The sequence below is a fragment of the Oncorhynchus keta genome, chromosome 9 (assembly GCF_023373465.1).
Source record: "Oncorhynchus keta strain PuntledgeMale-10-30-2019 chromosome 9, Oket_V2, whole genome shotgun sequence".
Taxonomy (NCBI): domain Eukaryota; kingdom Metazoa; phylum Chordata; class Actinopteri; order Salmoniformes; family Salmonidae; genus Oncorhynchus; species Oncorhynchus keta.
Genome location: NC_068429.1, coordinates 35,464,008 through 35,484,555, shown reverse-complemented (window position 1 = coordinate 35,484,555; position 20,548 = coordinate 35,464,008). Strand labels below are relative to the sequence as shown.

Genomic DNA, 20,548 nt, shown 5'->3' with positions numbered 1-20,548 from the left:
TTTTCAAAAATATTGATTCAAGCAGGTTTTCCCGCAGTTGATTGATTTTAGAAACATATTGGTCGTCTCGCGTTGTAATAACTTTCCACCCCAGTAGATGGGAGCAGTGTGACTTTTTTGCCTCTTCCATACTCTACAGAAACAAGAAGAAGAATCCATTCCAACACTAGCCGTAGCTAGCTACCAAAGCCCATCTATGTGTCTGCAAATGAATATATAACTCGGGATTTTATGCATTTAGGTTCGGGTTTGTTTTGCCAAAATGCATAACGTCAGGATTTCCATTCCATCGTTCCGTTCAGAAGACAATCCGATGGAGAAAGGTTACACGGTAAGATATTGAATGTATGCACCAGTAAGCCTCCGAAAAACAACAATCATAGCTAAAATTGCAAATTTACAACAAATGGTTGAAAACAAAGCAATAGCATATTTATTAACTTTGAGTATTGTTAGCGACTCTCAAGGCAAACTGTCAACCAATGCTGTCAACTAACGTTTATTTAACGTGACTAGACCGAGTGAGAGTAGAGAAGACCCGGTTGGCGCGATCCATTACATTTCACCAATTTTACAGACAGTAAACGTTTTTGACGATAACACTGACAGGAGGTGAAACATCAATCAACTGCTTTAACACGTTCCCTGACCTCCCGGGTTTTCTTTGTTAGCAAAGTTACTAAAGAGCAGTTTGGTGTAATTTAATGTATTGTGTTGAAATATGTTTTAAATGGCCATGACTGTCGATTGTGAATTGATTCAAGGCATATCTCTCTCTACGTTCACATTTCCTAACCATGATAACTTTCTTTTCATCGCCAGGTCTTTAAAATTGAGGTACTAATGAATGGTAGACAGCATACAGTGGAGAAACGCTACAGTGAATTCCATAATCTGCATAAAATAGTGAGTTTGTGTACCACTGACTGATTTACATTACATGACCAAAAGTATGTGGACACCAGCTTGTTGAACATCTCATTACAAAATCATGGGGGATTAATAGGGAGTTGGTCTCTCGTTTGCTGCTATAACAGCCTCCACTCTTCTGGGAAGGCTCTCCACTAGATGTTGGAACATTGCTGTGGGAACATGCTTCCATTCAGCCACAAGCATTAGTGAGGTTGGGCACTGATGTTGGGCGCAGTCGGTGTTCCAATTCATCCCAAAGGTGTTCGATGGGGTTGAGGTCAGGCCTCTGTACAGGCAAGTCAAGTTCTTCCACACTGATCTTGACAAACCATTTCTGTATGTACCTCGCTTTGTGCACAGGGGCATTGTCATGCTGAAACGGGAAAGGGCCTTCCCCAAACTGTCGCCACAATGTTGGAAGCACAGAATCGTCTAGAATGTCATTTTATGCTGTAGCGTTAAGATTTCCCTTCACTGGAACTAAGGGCCTAGCCCAAACCACGAAAAACAGCCCCAGATCATTAATCCTCATCCACCAAACTTTACAGTTGGCACTATGCATTGGGGCAGGTGCCATTCTCCTAGCATCCGCCAAACCCAGATGGTGAAGCATGATTAATCATTCCAGAGAACGCTTTTCCACAATAACACGCCATTCTAAGATGGCGCCGAAGAACATGGCTGACGTTTTACATTCTTCCAACCAATTGTGCTATTTGTAATATTTTTGTGTGTTTTGTGTACACAAGGTTGCTGCTACCGTCTCTTATGACTGAAAAGAACTGCTGGACATCAGAAAAGCAATTACTCACCGCGGACTGGAATAAACTTTTTCCTTTATCGAGTCTGACGGGAAGGATATCCTGCTTTCACTGGAATGCATGAAGAAAAGACGCCAGAAAAGAGGACGCAGATCGGGCATCCTGAGAACTCCCACTACCTTCCATTCTTCTCGCTAACGTGCAATCATTGGAAAGTAAAATTGATGACCTACAATTAAGATTATCCTACCAACAGGACATTTAAACTGTGGCTGAATGAAGATACGGACAATATAGAGCTAGCAGGATTTTCCATGCACCGGCAGAACAGACGCTACCTCTGGTAAGACGAGGGGTGGGGGTGTGTCTTCTTTTGTCAAAAACAGCTGGTGCGCGATGTCTAATATTAAATAATAATAATTGAGGTACTGCTCGCCTGAGGTAGAGTACCTTATGACAAGCTGTAGACCACAATCTACCAAGGAGTTCTCATCTGTATTTGTAGCCGTCTATTTACCACCACAAAACAAAGCTAGCACTAAGACCGCTCTCAACCAACTCTAAGGCCATAAGCAAAGAAGAAAATGCTCACCCAGAAGCGGCGCTCCTAGTGGCCAGGGACTTTAATGTAGTTTTACCAAATCTTTACCAGCATGTCACATGTGCAACCAGGGGAGAAAGAAATCTATCACCTTTACTCAACACACAGAGATGCATACAAGGCTCTCCCCTACCCTCCATTTGGCAAATATGACCATAATTCTATCCTCCTGATCCTGCTTACAAGCTAAAACTAAAGCAGGAAGCACCAGTGACTCGCTAAATACGGAAGTGGTCAGATGACTCAGATGCTACACTACAGGACTGTTTTGCAAGCACAGACTGGAATATGTTCCGGGATTCATCCAATGGCAATGAGGAATACACCACCTCCGTCATCGGCTTCATCAATAAGAGCATCAACGACGAAGTCCCCACAGTGACTGTATGTACATATCCCAAACAGAAGCCATGGATTATAGGCAACATCCGCATCAAGTTAAAGGCTAGAGCTGCCATTTTCAAGGAGCGGGAGAATAATCCAGCCGCTTATTAGAAATTCTGCTATGCCCTCACACCAACCATCAAACAAGCAAAGCATCAATACAGAATTAAGATTGAATCCTACTACACCGGCTCTGACGCTCGTCGGATGTGGCAGGGCTTGAAAATTATTACGAACTACAAAGGGAAATCGTGACGCAAGCCAACTAGACGAGAGAAATGTCTCATGCTCTCCCCTTTGAGGCAAGCAACACTGAAGCATGCACGAAAGCAACAGCTGTTCTGGATGACTGTGATAACGCTCTCGGTAGCCGATGTGAACAAAACCTTTAAACGGGTCAATATTCACAAAGCCGCTGGGCCAGACGGATTACCAGGACGTGTGCTCAAAGCATGCGTGGCCCATCTGTCAAGTGTCTTCACTGACATTTTCAACCTCTGCCTGACCGAGTCTATAATGCCTACATGTTTCAAGAAGTCCCTGTGCCCAAGGAAGCGAAGGTAACCTGCCTAAATGATTACCGCCCTGTGGCACTCACGTCGGTAGCCATGAAGTAATTTGAAAGGCTGGTCATGGCTCACATCAACAGTATCCTCCCGGACACCCTAGACCCACTCCAATTTGCATACCGCCCCAACAGATCCACAGATGACGCAATCTCAATCGCACTCCACACTGCCCTTTCTCACCTGGACAAAAGGAACACCTATGTGAGAATGCTGTTCATTGACTACAGCTCAGCGTTCAACACCATAGTGCCCACGAAGCTCATCACTAAGCTAAGGACTCTGGGACTAAACACCTCCCTCTGCAACTGGATCCTGGACTTCCTGACGGGCCGCCCCCAGGGGGTAAGAGTAGGCAACAACACGTCTGCCACACTGATCCTTAACACTGGGGCCACTCAGGGATGTGTACTTAGTCCCCTCTTGTATTCCCTGTTTACCCACAACTGTGTGGCCAAACACGACTCCAACACCATTAAGTTTGCTGACGACACAATAGTGGTAGCTACGCCTGATCACTGACAACGCTGAGATGGCCTATAGAGAGGTCAAATAACCTGCAGTGTGGTGCCAGGACAACAACCTCTCCCTCAATGTGAGCAAGACAAAGGAGCTGATCGTGGACTACAGGAAAAGGAGGGCCGAACAGGCCCCCATTAACATCAACGGAGTTGTACTGGAGCGGGTTGAGAGTTGTAAGTTCCTTGGTGTCAACATCACCAACAAACTATCATGGTCCAAACACACCAAGACAGTTGTGAAGAGGGCACGACAAAAGCTTTTCCCCCTCAGGAGACTGAAAAGGTTCTACAGCTGCACCATCGAGAGCATCCTGACCGGTTGCATCACCGCCTGGTGTAGCAACTGCTCGGCATCTGAGCATAAGGCGCTACAGAGGGTAGTGCAAACGGCCCAGTACATCACTGGGGCCAAGCTTCCTGCCATCCAGAACCTATATAATAGGCGGTGTCAGAGGAAAACCCATAAAATTGTCAGAGACTCCAGTCACACAAGTTAGAGACTGTTTTATCTGCTACCGCACAGCCAGCTGTACCGGAGCGCCAAGTCTAGGACCAAAATGTTCCTCAACAGCATCTACCCCCAAGCCATAAGATTGCTGAACAATTTATAAAATTGCCACCGGACAATTTACATTGACCCCCCTTTTGTATACTGCTGCTACTCGCTGTTTGTTGTTACCTATGCATAGTCACTTCGCTCCCACCTGCATGTTCAGATTACCTCAACTAGCCTCTACCACTGGTTCGGTACCGGTGCCCCCTGTATATAGCCTCGTTAATCTTATTGTGTTACTTTTTATTATTACTTTTTATTTTTGTCTACTTGGTAAATATTTTCTTCTTGAACTGCGCAGTTGGTTAAGGGCTTGTAAGTAAGCATTTCATGGTAAAGTCTACACTTGTTGTATTCGGCGCATGTGATGAATAAACTTTGATTTGAATTAGTCGACAGCGGCAGCTCTAGCAAGGCAGAAATTTGACAAACTGACTTTTTGGAAAGGTGTACTCTTCAGTAAGGCCATTCTACTGCCAATGTTTGTCTATGGAGATTGCATGGTGGTGTGCTCGATTTAATACACCCATCAGCAACGGGTGTGGCTAAAATTGCCAAATCCATTAATTTGAAGGGGTGTCCACATACATTTGTGTATATATAGTGTATATTCGTGATGCAAGAACTGAACCCACAATACTTTCAGAACATATATTGAGCCATCATTGTCAATAATGTTATACAGCGGGACTAGGTTAGTGGGGTGATAATTAGTGGAATAGCCTTAGTCTATGGGTGAAGGATATGAAAATCATAATGACTGGAATTAGGCTTGAGCGAGGCTTTTAATTTTTCCTCTACCCTAATCCATGCCCTGTGACTATGCTCAATTTGAAATTTGCTTCTTTCAGCTGAAGAAGAGCATAAAGCTGCCTGAGATCCCCTCTAAGCATGTACGTAACTGGGTTCCCAAAGTTCTGGAGCAGAGAAGACATGGTCTGGAACTCTACCTACAGGTAATGCAGAACACCTACAGGTTTACACAGACCATTTCCTCGAACCCATATTTTGTATCAATACAGCTCATTAAAATGGTACAATTACATTTTTTTCCCCAACTTCCATTTGCTTTTGTTTCTTGTGTCTGTTATTTAACAGACTATAATTATGGAGAATGAAGTTCTCCCAAAGATATTCCTGGATTTCCTCAACATCCGCCACTTTCCCTCGCTGCCAAAAACAGAAAGCTGTGGGTGAGTTTTTATACAGTGTGCCCTATATAGAACATCTCTCCTCTCCGCAAGAATAGAGTTCCTGCCTTTATGTAAAAATCCCCAAACTGATTCTGAATCTTGTATGTTTTTCTTTCATTAAAGGTCATTTGAAATGGAATCTGAAGAGTCAAGGTTTGTTAAGTGATTTTGAAAGGTTCATCCATTTTGAATGTTATATTGTATTTGTTCCTGTCAATTCCCTGTGTCATTTAATGTTTTCATGTGTATCTGTGTTATTGCCGTTCAAACAGGCAGAAATCCGTCCGTATTACGTAGCACCATAATAGTTGCTCTCACTACACTGGAAGTTAATAGGAATACCACTTTTAGATTGCGAAAACCTATATCATACGTTGTCCGATTTTAATACTAGCTGATTTCATAACTCGGGAAGATGTCTTCTCTCAAGTGAGCCATTGACCATATTTTAGTGATATTCCTACCTCGAGATATTTGTATTTTAATCGAGGGTCTAGCACATTTTTCCTATTTGTCTGCTTCTTTGGTCCAGGGTGCATTGTATGGTGCAGTTGCCAGAGATATTATAGAAAGGCAATGGGAATGCAGGTTGAACATGGTATAGTCCTAAATTGGTAGTGCAGTTTAGGCGATTTTTACAGCTAACTAGCACCATTACATGCTGATATTGTCTTTGGTATTATTGTGTGTCACTACGTTTTCTAGCCGTTAGTCAGAGCGTTGCATTGTGGATTTTGTAATCGACTTAAGCTGCAACGGATTTCCACAGCGATTTCTTATGCTTCTACCAACCTTGTTATAAACGCCAAAATGAAACATTTGTTCTCAAATAATATTCTTCTCACAGTGTTATTTAACAGTGTGAATTAGTGGATTTGACCTTTTGTATAGTTTATTTAGTTTATAGTAGTTTGTGATGTAGGTTAATTCCAAAGTATAGTGTCAAAATAGCTAACTATTCAGCATAATGTTGTCAGAGGTCTGGCTTTATCAGGCTTGTGATCCTTAACCCCCTTGACTTCTCCTTCTCCTCCCTGGTCTCTCTGTAGTAAACTGACCCATCAGCCAACCATGATCTACCAGCGAGACCCCTACCTGCTCCCATCCACCCACGGTAACATATCTTTACACATCTTCACACTGCCCATGAATAGACAATCAATATCGTTGCAATATTAAAGTGAGATCTCTTTATGTAATATTTAATTATGTAAATACAACAGCTAATCATTTGAAGGGGAAACGCAATATTGTATAGAACAAATCAGTTTGACTTTTTTCTCTTCATAGATACATTTTCAAATGTTGTCATAGAAGGAGTGATACATGGAATATTTTACCCAGACCTTCAACCAAGGTAGAGTTACTGTATGCCAGTTTGGAGGACTTACTACTAACTCTTGACGACAAAGGGATGACTCAGAAATGTACAACTTGTAAGCGTCTCAATTTTGTGAACATTATTCTAAAAGTTGTGTGTGTGTGGATATATACCATTTTTATCTATTCATAGTCATTTTGTAGTTTGTTTCCCAGCATTAATGGATATGGTGATGAGATGCCTTTTCGGAAGTATTGTTACTCAAAGATGAACACTACTGTAACATGGTTGCAAAGGGAGGGTATATTACTGAACATTTTAAAAGTTACCAGTAAACTACCAGAATTTGGTAATTTAAGGATTTTATTTAATCTAGTACAAGACATCTAGTGGCCCATTTGGGTACATCAGATTATCACAGGTGTCTAATCTCTGGCCTTCTGTGTGGCCTTATCACATTTAAAATAAAAAATTAGGACAACGCTGTCAAAGATTATCCTAAATGTTAACCATCAATTTAGTGAACAACATTGGTGTTTAATATGAAATATGCTTTTTCCATTAACGAGGCTATTTTCTCTTGAACTATTGGTCTATCCACTAGAAACTCATGGACACAGATATATAAAATGAATACTATACTGACATTCAAAGTTTACAAGGTACACTACCCCGTTAATGTAAATGGAGCTAAGGCATATGCATATAGACTCAGCCTTATGGACCAGCAGGCATCTACTAATGGTATTTCCCTTAAAATGAAGGTGAGACCTCGCGGTTTTACACTGTGATAGGTTGATGAAATAACCTTTAATAGGTCAAACGGTTTAACTCTATTAGCTATGAATTAATGAAGGGCAACCGATCAAATGAGTGGTTAAAAAGCTGAAATATAAAAAGGGAAGCTGAACTTGTCTGTGTAATAAGATGCATTTTTGTTTGTCTGCCTTATCTTAGTGTCTCTATTGTAAAGAAGAACAATGTGGTTCATTGTTGCTCTTTCTGAACGTGGGACTGCTGCTGTAAACCTACAACAAAGGGCCATTTAAAATGCCAGAGTTTTGATCCAACTTAGCGACTGAAGCACTCCAGAGCTAAACTCTTAGCGGTGCTGTAATGTTCCACTGCGTAATTCACGGTGGATACTTTTTTGAAGAGTTTAGTTGGTCTAACATTTACTTTGCACTTGTCATTCGTTAGACAATTATGGATGGTTAATCCTACAGATACTCTAAAATATGAGGATGGTCTGGGCATTCTATTGACTAGAATTCTCTGCCATCCTTTATTTCTATCCAATGTGTTCTCTGAATTGAGACCAGGTGGACACTAGCACACTTAGTGAATCATTTTTCATTTGTTAAACTAACCCATGTATAGAATTGTCCACTTCAACTGAGAAAAGCATGCCCGGTGTTAACAAATCCAATGATTTTTAATTATTATTTTTTAAATCTTGTGTATATAGCATATGTATGTCCTGTACAGTATGTATCTTGTGCCATGATACTGTGGTGTTGTACTGTAGCACTTTAGGCAGAGCACAGTAATCTGTAAAATATCATGATTAAGACAGACCGCAATAAAGCATGACACTTCAATACCGGTTTCTCTTTTTTTCTCAACTAATGAGTCAAACTTCCTGGCATTTGTGTGGACTACATATTCATGAAACTTTTTACATTTCCCCCGTTTCAAGGTTTACCCAAAATCTGAAACTTACATGAGCGTTCAAGTTCAAAACACTGAGAATGTGAATATTGTATCATGTTATTAGAAAAGTACCAGCTGCATTTCAGAATGCAAATGGTGACAAGTCAAACATTGATACCATAGGTTTCATAGTAAAGCTAGCATATGAAGTTCAGCTACACCACTACTAGACAACTTTATTTGTATTGCTTTTAAGCCTTTTAATGAATTTCTTGTTAATAACATTTTATTCTCGCTAGCTGTGTAGGTACCTATCAAGTAAACAAAATTATTACCCTCAATCAAATGACCTCATTAAAAGTTAGGCATAGCAAAGAGAGACCTTTTGAAGGTCTATTTGGATTTAATTTATGAAAAATGGATCATTCTGACTTTGTTTTTGTAACACAAACTTGACAGTCTAGCATCTTCTCGCTGTCATTCAAACACATTCATTAATTTACTAATACATTTTCTCACACACACAATACTCCTAGAGCTCATCGTGGCCAACCTCGTCCTGATTTGTCTCTGGTTCCTTCATGGTGGAGGGAGGCCCACTGCCAGGTTACGCATAGCTATGGCTGTCATCAGAAACCTACAACACAGAGCTCATGGTACCCTCAAAGATATGTTCCTTATATTTACAATCTATGACATGTACTCCTTCCTAAAATGCTAATGTCTACATTAAATAGAATTCAATTTCCACATTTTTTAAACTTAATCTCCAGCACCATCTGAACATTAACCTTGACGGGATCGGTGCCCCCACGGCACGGTTGAGCTAACGTGATTAGCATAAGGTTGTAAGTAACAATAACAAAATAATCCCAGGACATAAATGTATTAATAAACCAATCAACCAAAGGCACATTTGGGCAGTCTTGATACAACATTTTGAACAGCTGTGCATTGGATCAGTCTAAAACTTTGCACATGCACTGCTGCTATCTAGTGGCCAATATCTAAATTGCGCCTGGGCTGGAATAATACATTATGGCCTCTCTTGCATTTCAACAAGGGTGCAAAAAAAATAAACATCTTTTACCAGATCTAATGTGTTATATTCTCCTACATTAATTTCACATTTCCACAAACTTCAAAGTGTTTCCTTTCAAATGGTATCAAGAATATGCATATCCTTGCTTCAGGTCCTGAGTTACAGGCAGTTAGAGTTGGGTATGTCATTTTAGGGGAAAATTGAAGAAGAGGTGTTAAAATACACTACATGGCCAAAAGCAGCCACACACAAGCCTAAGATCACCATGCCAAGCGTAAGCTGGAGTGGTGTAAAGCTCTCAACCATTGGACTCTGGAGCAGTGGATAAGCGTTCTCCGGAGTGATGAATCACGCTTTACCATCTGGCAGTCCGACGGACAAATCTGGGTTTGGTGGATGCCAGGAGAACACTTCCTGCAAGAATGCATAGTGCCAACTGTATAGTTTGGAAACCTTTCCTGTTTCAGCATGACAATGCCCCCGTGCTCACTAATGCTCTTGTGGCTGAATGGAAGCAAGCACCCGCAGTAATGTTCCAACATCTAGTGAAACGCCTTCCCAGAAGTGTGGAGGCTGTTATAGTAGCAAAGGGGGATCAACTCCATATTAATGCCCATGATTTTGTAATGAGATGTTTGACGAGCAGGTGTCCACATACTTTTGGTCATGTAATGTATGTGAAAATGGCACATTTCTATGTTTTGTAGTAAAAAAGATAAGTGACAACAAATTTGTAGACAATTGGTTAAAATCATATGATGCATACCGATGATGTCATTGGAAACGCTTCTATCTTTTTAACTACAAAACATAGAAACGCGCCAAGCTGGTGCACAATACCAGTGGAAAGTGGAGGAATCACATGGGTTTAAGAGAAGAAAGGATAATGACTATAATCCTCATGGGGAAATTGTTTGTGGACAAGGACATTGAGACAAATACAGACATAAGTACGAGTTTTGTCATGGGTTTTGGTAGTTGCAATAAAAACAAAACACTCACGTTTGTCGCAGCATGTAGTACTTTCACAGTAAACCGGTTCAGCCTTTCGACCATGTTGGCTTCCCTGTGCTTCTTCACTTCGTCACTGTCGGCGTAGAAACAGCCGGACGACGGGATCCGACACATTGACCTCTGACCCCTCATCGTTGTCTCCAGTGATGAGTGGCTGGAGCTCTGGAGGCAGGAGCTCTGGAAGCAGGAGCTCTGTTTCTGTGGGGGCAAGACAATGTGTTAGCTTAGCACAGTGTTTCCCAACCCTGGTCCTCCAGTACCCTCAACAGTACACATTTTATTATAACCCTGGACAAGCACACCTGATTCAACTTGTCAACTCATCATCAAGCCCTTAATGAGTTGAATGAGGTGTGTTTGTACAGGGCTACAACGAACATGTGTACTGTTGGGGATACAGGATGACCAGGGTTGGGAAACACTGGCTTAGCACTTCCTTTGTGTTGCGTGCTAGTTCCTATTGTGTGTGTTAGTTCCATTTGTATGTACACTGCATACTGAAAGTATTTAGACCCCTTGACTTTTTCCACATTTTGTTACATTAGTCTTATTATAAAATGTATTAAATTAAATAGTTTTTCCCCCCTCATCAATCTACACCCAAAAACCCATCATAACAAAAGCAAAAACAGGTTTGTAGAAATTTTCAAAAATGTATTAAAATAATTGTAAAAAGATGACATTTACATAAGTATTCAGACCCTTTACTCAGTACTTTGTTGAAGCACCTTTGGCAGAGATTACAGCCTCGTGTCTTCTTGAGTATGACGCTACAAGCGTGGCACACCTGTATTTGGGGAGTTTGTACAATTCTTCTCTGCAGATCCTCTCAAGCTCTGTCAGGTTGGATGCGGAGCGTTGCTGCACTGCTATTTTCAGCTCTCTCCAGAGATGTTTGATCGGGTTCAAGTCTGGGTTCTGGCTGGGCCACTCAAGGACATTGAGACTTGTCCCGAAGCCAAGACAACGCAGGAGTGGCTATGTGCTTAGGGTCGTTGTCCTGTTGGAAGGTGAACCTTTGCCCCAGTCTGAGGTCCTGAGTGCTCTGGAGCAGGGTTTCATCAAGGATCTCTTTGTACTGTGCTCCGTTTATCTTTCCCTCGATCCTGACTAGTCTCCCTGTCCCTGCCGCTCAAAAACATCCCCACAGCATGATGCTGCCACCACCATGCTTCACCGTAGAGAAGGTGCCAGGTTTCCTCCAGACGTGACGCTAGGCATTCAGGCCAAATAGTTCAATCTTGTTTCCCGTGGTCTGGGAGTCCTTTAGGTGCCTTTTGGCCTTTTGGCAAACCTCGTGGCTCAATTCAAAATTAATTGAATTGACCACAGGTAGACTGTATACTTATGTAAATAAGGTATTTTATTTTTAATAAAAGGGGCAAAAATGTCACAAACTGTTTTTGCTTTGTCGTTGTGAGGTAGCGTGTATATTTTTAAGGAACATTCATTGAATCAATTTCAGAACAAGGCTGTAACGTACAAAATGTGGAAAAAGCGAAGGGGTCTGAATACTTTCCGAATGCGCTGTATATTTAAACCCTGACCTGTTCCGTTGCGGACCCGCTCCTGCAGTTCAAACAGCTTAGTGAAGTTCCTCTGTGGAGTTGCCGTAGATGTACATGTAGCAGGACGGCTCCTCAGCCCCAGCAGGAAGCTGCTCACACACACATACAATGAGTACTCCTAACAACATCATGGCAACTGGAATTTGAAACTTATGTTTAGCAGTAAGTTCCACACCATTATAATGACTACAGTACAGCTGTCATCCATTGAAGGGTGTTATTACAGGCTGGCTGAAGCAGGTAGGGTGATGAAGGAGCATACCTGCTTCTGCTCTCCAGGTTGGAGCGTGTAGTTCTCCTTCTCATCCACTATCTCAACATTCAGCAGGCCCTGCAGCACCTGCACACTGGTGTTGCCCAGGTCCTCACTGACATAGTTATCTAGGTGGAGACCTAGAGGCAAGACGAACAAACACATGCATGATTAGGATTGAAATGTACTTTGGGTGAGGAATCAGTAATCACCATGTTGGCCCTTTCCTATTCTTTCTATACACCAAGCCACTCGGCTCCGTCATATCCTCACATGGTTTCTCCTGTCATTACTATGAGGATGACAAGTACTTTTCTCCTTTTCCCCACTTCTGACACCCAGGTGGCGACACCCATCTCTGCGTGCCTGGCAGATATCTCAGCTTGGATGTCGGCCCACCACCTCAAGCTCAACAAGACTTAGCTGCTCTTCCACCCGGGGAAGGCCTGCCCGCTCAAAGACCTCTCCATTACGATTGACAACTCCACAGTGTCAGCCTCTGAGTGTGCAAAGAACCTTGGTGTGACCCTGGACAACACCCTGTCGTTCTCTACAAACATCAAAGCAGTGACTCGCTCCTGGCTTGTGCCATCAAACTCCTGCAACTTATCCATAACGCTGCAGCCCTCCTGGTTTTCAACCTTACCAAGTTCTCCCGTGTCACCCCGCTCCTCCGCACACTCCACTGGCTTCCAGGCGAAACTTGCATCCATTACAAGACCATGCTGCTTGCCAACAGAGCAGCAAGAGGAACTGCCACTCCCTACCTTCAGGCTATGCTCAAACCCTACATCACCGCTGGACTCTTGGCCCTCCCATTCCTACAGTAGGGCAGCTCCCGCTCAGCCCCAGCCCAGTACAATCTCTTCTCTGTCCTGGCACCTCAATGGTGGAACCAGCTTCCCCATGAAGCTATGACAGCTGAGTCCCTGCCGATCTTCTGAAGGCACCTCAAACCCTACCTCTTCAAAGAGTATCTTAAATAATCCCCCCCCTTCCTCACCTTGAGTAAAGGTATATTTACTATGCCTGTGATGTGGTTGTCCCACCTAGCTATCTTAAAATGAATGCACTAAGTCGCTCTGGATGAGAGTCTGCTAAATGACTCAAATATAATTACTCTCAATGGAAAACAATGAGGGAGAGGGGGAGACCCCGAACCTGGGAAGTCTGCGATGAAGACTGTCTGGTTGTCCAAAGAGTCCTCTTATCTCCTGAAATTTTGTCCACCAGGGAGAGAAGTCCACCAACAGAGCCATGGATTTGGGCGTAATGGTGACCAGTCTGCCTTCACAATGTTCACATGGGGGTCAAAGATCCTAACTGAAGGGAAAAGAGTATTCAAAGAAGAAATCTGCGAAGAACATTTCTATCCATGTGGAGGATGTGAAAGATCACAAAAAGGCTGTTGTACCGTTGTTGGAAGCGTTCATTGATGGACACCCAGATGTCAAAGATCTCTGGGTCAGAGATGTTGTAGTGAGGCAGGTGGCGGCTCAGGCAGGGGTGGCATACTGCTTTAGCATGTCCCCATGGTCCTTCCACCGCCGACTGAGTGAACACCTACAGGTGCACCACAGAACTATTTCAGAACATGTAAATACACACACACAAAACATGAACACCACATGTATGGGGTATACATAAGACATTCACAACACCTTTATGGAACCAGTCATAACACCTTCATGAGTATTGCAGTATGAGGTACTCAGATCTGCCTTCTCCCAGATACTGTCACAAAGTTCATAATTAAATAAGATGTACGCAATCAATATTTTCTAGAAAGGTGTTAAGTGAATGAATGAACATTATGGGCGACCTCCATTCACAACATGTTCTTATCTCTGAGGTCCTACTGTATGTAGGGCTGATGACTCTGTATGTAGTTCACTTAAAATCAGACCCAGAGTGCCATCATTGTTCAGATGGGATGTTGAATGGTTAATGAATCGACTTGAGCTTATACTCCTCAGTGTCACATTCCCCATGTTTTCCACTTTTGCTTTCTGACCTTTCCTATGACTCTATATTGGTGTTATGGTTCAGTGGCTCACCCCAGGGTTGAGGTATCCAACCTCTCCTGTTTTTCCATCTTGGTAGGTGATCTTGACATGCTGGTGGGAGCGAGAGTGAACCATCATATTCCAGGAGTACCCATACAGGCCATTATAGCCCGAGGTCAAAAAGCAATATATATACACATTTGTGCACATCATTTTAGAGAAATAAGCATTTTGTGCATATGGAACATTTCATATATCTTTTATTTCAGCTCTTGAAACAACACATTACATGTTGTGTTTATATATATTTTTGACATCCCCATTAGTGAGCATTTCTCATTTACCTAGGTATGCCACACCTGTCCGGTGGATGGATAATAATTATACAGGTGCACCTTGTGCTGGAGACAATAAAAGGCCACTCTAAAATGTGCAGTTTTGTCACACAATACAATGCCACAGAAGTCTCAAGTTTTGAGGGAGTTTGCAATTAGCATGCTGACTATAGGAAAGTCCACCACAGCTGTTGCCAGAGATTTTAATGTTCATCATAACTTGGTTTTAGAGAATTTGTCAGTGCGTCCAAACGAAGAGCATGTGTTACCATGCCAGCCCAAGACCTCCACATCCAGCTTCTTTCACCTGCGGGATCATCTGAGACCAGATACCCAGACAGCTGGTGACACTGAAAAGTATTTCTGTCTCTTTCTTTCAGTCTGTCTTTTTGTGGGGAAGAACTCATTCTGATTGTTTGAGATCTGGCTCCCAAATGGGTGGGCCTATGCCATCCCAGGCCCACCCATGGCTGCCCCCTGCCCAGTCATGTGAAATCCATAGATTACGGCTTAATTTATTTATTTCAATTGACTGACTTTCTTATATGAACTGTAACTCAGGAAAATCGTTGAACTTGTTGCATTGTTGTGTTTATATTTTTGTTCAGTATATATCACACTGAACATACCAAACATTAGGAACACCTTCCTAATATTGAGTTGCACTCCCCGACACTTTTGCCCTCAGAACAGCCTTAATTCATTGGGGCATGGAATCTACAAGGTGTCAAAAGCGTTCCACAGAGATGCTGGTGCATGTTCATTCCAATTCTTCCTACATTTGTGTCAAGTTGGCTGGATGTCCATTCAGCCAACATTCTTCCTACACAGGAAACGGTTGAGCATGAAAAACCCAGCAACGCTGCAGTTCTTGACACAAACTGGTGCGCTTGGCACTTAATACCATACCCAGTTCAAAGGCACTTCAATTTTATGTAATGGCCATTCACCCTTTGAATGGCAGACGTAAAAATAAAAAATAAAAATTATTTTTGTGCATCTGTCTCCTCCCCATCACCTACACTGATTGAAGTGGATTTAACAAATGACATCAATAAGGGATCATGGATTCACCTGGTCAGTCTGTCTTGAAAGAGCAGGTGTTCTTAATTTGTTGTATACTCAATATACACACACAGTGCCTTTGGAAAGTATTCAGACACCTTGACTTTTTCCACATTTTGTTATAATAGTCTTATTCTAAAATGTATTAAATATTTTTTACCCCTCACCAATCTACACACAATACCCCATAATGACCAAGCTAAAAACTGAAATATCACATTTACATAAGTATTCAGAACCTTTACTCAGTAGTTTGTTGAAGCACAGCGATTACAGCCTAGAGTCTTCTTGAGTATGACACTACAAGCTTGGCACACCTGTATTTGGGGAGTTTCTCCCATTCTTCTCTGCAGATCCTCTCAAGCTGTCAGGTTGAATGGGGAGCGTTACTGCACAGCTATTTTCTGGTCACTAAGTTGACTGTGCCTTTAAACAGCTTGGGAAATTCCAGAATATGATGTCATGTCTTTAGAAGCTTCTGATAGGCTAATTGACATAATTTGAGTCAATTGGAGGTGTACCTGTGGATGTATTTCAAGGCTACTTTCAAACTCAGTGCCTCTCTGCTTGACATCATGGGAAAATCAAAAGAAATCAGCCAAAACTTAAGACATTTTTTTGTAGACCTCCACAAGTCTGGCTCATCCTTGGGAGCAATTTCCAAACGCCTGAAGGGGTACCATGTTCATCTGTACAAACAATAGTACGCAAGTATAAACACAATGGGACCGTGCAGCCGTCATACCGCTCAGGAATGAGACGCCTTCTGTCTCCTAGAGATGAACGTACTTTGGGGCAAAAAGTGAAAATCAATCCCAGAACAGCAGCAAAGGACCTTGTGAAGATGCTGGAGGAAACAGGTACAAAAGTATCTATATCCACAGTAAAACGAGTCTTATATCGACATAACCTGAAAGGCCGCTCAGCAAGGAGGAAGCCACCGCTCCAAAACCGCCATAAAAAGCCTGACTACGGTTTGCAACCGCACATGGGGACAAAGATTGTACTTTTTGGAGAAATGTCCTCTGATCTGATGAAACAAAAATAGAACTGTTTGCCATAATGACCATCGTTATGTTTGGAGGAAAAGGGGGAGGCTTGCAAGCCAAAGAACACCATCCCAACTGTGAAGCACAGGGGTGGCAGCATCATGTTGTGGGGGTGCTTGATGAGAGAGGGACTGGTGCACTTCACAAAATAGATGGCATCATTAGGTAGGAATATTTTGTGGATATATTGAAGCAACATCTTAAGACATCAGTCAGGAAGTTGAAGCTTGGTTGCAAATGACCCATTTCCAAATGGACAAGCATACTTCCAAAGTTGTGGCATAATGGCTTAAGGACAACAAGGTCAAGGTACTGGAGTGGATATCACAAAGCCCTGACCTCAATCCTATAGAACATTTGTGGGCAGAACTGAAAAAGCAAGGAGGCCTACAAACCTGACTCAGTTACACCAGCTGTCAGGAGGAATGGGCCAAAATTCACCCAACTTATTGTGGGAAGCTTGTGGAAGACTACCCAAAACGTTTGACCCAAGTTTAAATTATTTAAGGTAATGCTACCAAAAATGAATTGAGTGCATGTAAACTTCTGACCCACTGGTGTAGTGATGAAATAAATAAAAGCTGAAATAAATAAATTCCTTCTACCGTTATTCTGACATTTCACATTCTTAAAATAAAGTGGTGATCCTAACACCTAAAACAGTGAATTTTTACTAAGATTAAATGTCAGGAATTGTGAAAAACTGACTTTAAATGTATTTGGCGAAGGTGTATGCAAACTTCTGACTTCAGCTGTATGTAAGGAATATTATAAGGGACAGTATAAGATCCCTTTCTACTACCCCTGAACAAGGCAGTTAACTCACTGTTCCTAGGTTGTCATTGACAATAAGAATTTGTTCTTAACTGACTTGCCTAGTTAAATACAGGTACAATAAAAAACAGGACAGCAGAATGTATGGACCAGTTTTACTTCTACAAAGCCTCGTTCTACACCCCTCTGCAACTCCCATCGTTCTGCTGACTCAAGCTAGTCTATGCTACTGTTTGGTGCTGACGGATAGCAGTGTTGACACTGATTGAGCAATTATTCTGGTAACCCGTAGAGTTGGGAAATAACTTTAGCTGACAGTACACTCAGTGACTCCCAACTGTGACAATCAAATCAGGGCTTTTTCTTAATTCAATACATGGAAAGGACTACAAGTTTATCACAAACTCATCCTCCATTTCAACAGGAGTAGTACCTGTGTGATGAAGTGAGAGTAAGCCAGGAAGAACTGTTCAGCCAGGTACAGAATGGTGAACAGAGTTGCCAGCTTGTATTTAAACCGTGTTTTGGAGGCCTTGGGGGCAGAATGGATCCTGTAGAGGTGTTTTGGGTCTCTGGGTAAACACAGGAGATGCTGGGCTGTGGGGGAGGAGATGTGAGCGGCAGCACTGGCATGAGGAACTCTGGGAAGCAACTAAAGAAGTTCCTGGGCCAATCGGGGTAGCAGAAGACAGGACTCATGGCCAGCATGGCGTAGGCAAACATACCGGCAGATAAAATAAAGGACAATGTGATCAATAGGGGATTACAGATTAACTTAAATAGTGGATCATTATAGAAAAGATAGCTTTGAAATGCTTTCTGGGACACAGGAGACTGCTTGCATTATGTTGCCCTCAAGGTTAGGCCGTCATTGTAAATAAGAATTTGTTCTTAACTGACTTGCCTAGTTAAATAAAGGTTAAATAAAAAATACAAATAAGTGATAAGGAAATAATTATCAATGCAATCGTTTAATGACTTGGCTTAGTAATTACAAGCAGCCCTCACAGATTTTGTAGTTTGAATTATATTTGATAATTCGTTACGATAACTAAATACAATTAATCAATGGGTTCTCACCGATGCTGAAGAGTTGGGAACTCATACAGTGAAAGTAACTTACAAAGAAAATGCCAAAAGGGTGGCTTCTTTGAAGAATCTCAAATATATTTTTGTTTAACACTTTTTTGGTTGCACAATAATTCCATATGTGTTATTTCATAGTTTTGATATCTTCACTATTATTCTACAATGTAGAAAATAATAAAGAACGGAAAAAATCCTGAATGATTAGGTGTGTCCAAACTTTTGACTGGTACCGTATGTACATAAGTATGCATACACTGACACACACACACACACACACACACACACACACACACACACACACACACACACAGAGAAAAAAAAGAATGTCAATCAACCAAATATATTATACCTAACAGCTCTTTAGTACAATGGTTTCATAAGAGGTTAACTACTCAACAATATCTATTGGCATCCCATGAATGTCAGCTGGAAGCCAATGAGGCCATAAAGGTAAGAGTGGTTGTTCCATGCTGTTTTGTCCAGGAAGAAGATGTACCAGTAGGTGGATATGAACATGAGACAGGAGAGGTGGTAGAAACAGCCCAGCATGATTCCCACAGCACCCATAAAGAAGACCCAAACATGGAAATTGAACATTGATGCTCTCATTAAAAGACACACACACAAAGGGGATAGCATACAGTTGCTGTTCTAATCACTGAATCAGAACTTGACCTACTAAAGAGAATCATCACATAGACCAGGTACATATAATCAAGAGGCAGCGGCTGCAGGAAGTTGAAGAGGGAAGTGGCACACGGGAGCCCCATCCAGGTACTTGTAGTCCAGGTGGCTAAAGCATTCTCAGGCACAAATTAAAATGACAGATCCGCAGCCCTTTTGACTCAGGATAACTAAGCTTACATTTACATTTACATTTAAGTCATTTAGCAGACGCTCTTATCCAGAGCGACTTACAAATTGGTGCATACACCTTATGACAACCAGTGAAAATGACTGACAGCTCACCAAACAGGAAGTGGAAGATGCCCAGAGAAGCAGGGTCAGTCGGGCGGTTTAGGAGATACACCAGGTTATGCCAGGAGGGCAGGTCCTCCTTCTCAAACCCAAACAGATGCTTCATCCTGCACTCACTTTCCACTACCCTCTCTGCTGTTGGTGCTGTGTCCTTGTCCATGGTCCCTTCATCACTACTCCCAGAAGAGTCCCCCTGTTCTGAAAACTACTCAATGAAAGGAACACCTAAGCCAATTCACACTTCATAAGAGAAACATCTTTACCCTACTGTTCACGAGAATGCAATAGGTATGTGTTGTGTACTGTATGTAAATTCCACAAAGCACTATAAACCATAAGACACAATTAATATAAACATAAACACTTAATTGTTTATCCTGATTATAAACTCATTGCGTATGTTGCACGTATAAGGATGTAATGCAACTCACTCACCGTAATTCACGTATTACTCAAACTAAATCTCACCTTGCTATAAACAGTGTAACAATTTACTGAAAGCAGAGCTGCAAAGCAACAATTGTTACATACCTGCAGCAGCATTGTCGCACACCCCTGCCTCCATACTTGACTCGGTTATGCAACCACAAAAAACACTAGATATATGGACAGGGATGTCAACCTCGCAGAAGAAGGTACCTCCTTTTCCTAGGGAGTTTTTTCAACACAAGTAAACAGTTGGGTACGTGTCAGCCCGTGTTCAAAGAAATGCTGTCTGGGAACCTGAAACCGTGCTCAGCGTCTTTTTTTCACGAGACACATCTACCACTGCTAGTGGGGATCTGGAAATGATATGACGACAGCGGTTGGGATGAGAATGGTCTTTGTAGATGGTTAATAAAACAAATCTAAATTACCTCCTGAAATAACATTGCATTGTTTCTGTGATTGGTCATTGGTCACCTACACA

General features: G+C 42.0%; 3 protein-coding genes and 1 pseudogene across 9 annotated transcripts in view; 1 reads left to right on the top strand and 3 right to left on the bottom strand.

Annotated features, from left to right (window-relative positions):
* Positions 1 to 10,717, bottom strand: part of sftpba (surfactant protein Ba) — a 49,144-nt gene extending 38,427 nt beyond the window's left edge. For all 5 annotated transcript variants that reach the window (XM_035776201.1, XM_035776199.1, XM_035776202.1 and 2 more), the window contains exon 1: positions 10,510 to 10,717. The gene's annotated coding sequence lies outside the window, so the exon portion shown is untranslated. The remainder of the gene's footprint in view (positions 1 to 10,509) is intronic.
* snx24 (sorting nexin 24) lies at positions 116 to 8,413 on the top strand. Of its 3 annotated transcripts, XM_035776204.2 has the most exons (8): positions 117 to 331; positions 823 to 906; positions 5,150 to 5,254; positions 5,397 to 5,491; positions 5,615 to 5,644; positions 6,541 to 6,605; positions 6,782 to 6,848; positions 7,770 to 8,413. In XM_035776204.2, exons 1-8 carry the CDS (start codon positions 263 to 265, stop codon positions 7,816 to 7,818), a joined length of 564 nt encoding a protein of 187 aa, XP_035632097.1. In that variant the 5' UTR covers positions 117 to 262; the 3' UTR covers positions 7,819 to 8,413. The 3 variants fall into 3 exon arrangements, with proteins under 3 accessions (XP_035632099.1, XP_035632097.1, XP_035632098.1); XM_035776206.2 differs by lacking the exon at positions 823 to 906 and having other exon boundaries at positions 116 to 331; XM_035776205.2 differs by having other exon boundaries at positions 118 to 331; positions 6,782 to 8,413.
* Positions 10,592 to 14,032, bottom strand: LOC127906089 (vitamin K-dependent gamma-carboxylase-like; annotated as a pseudogene).
* Positions 13,918 to 20,442, bottom strand: LOC118387636 (vitamin K-dependent gamma-carboxylase-like). The gene is made up of 3 exons (XM_052525741.1): positions 20,170 to 20,442; positions 19,630 to 19,836; positions 13,918 to 14,459 (listed from the first exon to the last, which is right to left on the bottom strand). Exons 1-3 carry the CDS (start codon positions 20,201 to 20,203, stop codon positions 14,362 to 14,364), a joined length of 339 nt encoding a protein of 112 aa, XP_052381701.1. The 5' UTR covers positions 20,204 to 20,442; the 3' UTR covers positions 13,918 to 14,361.
* Between the last annotated feature and the right edge of the window lie 106 nt (positions 20,443 to 20,548).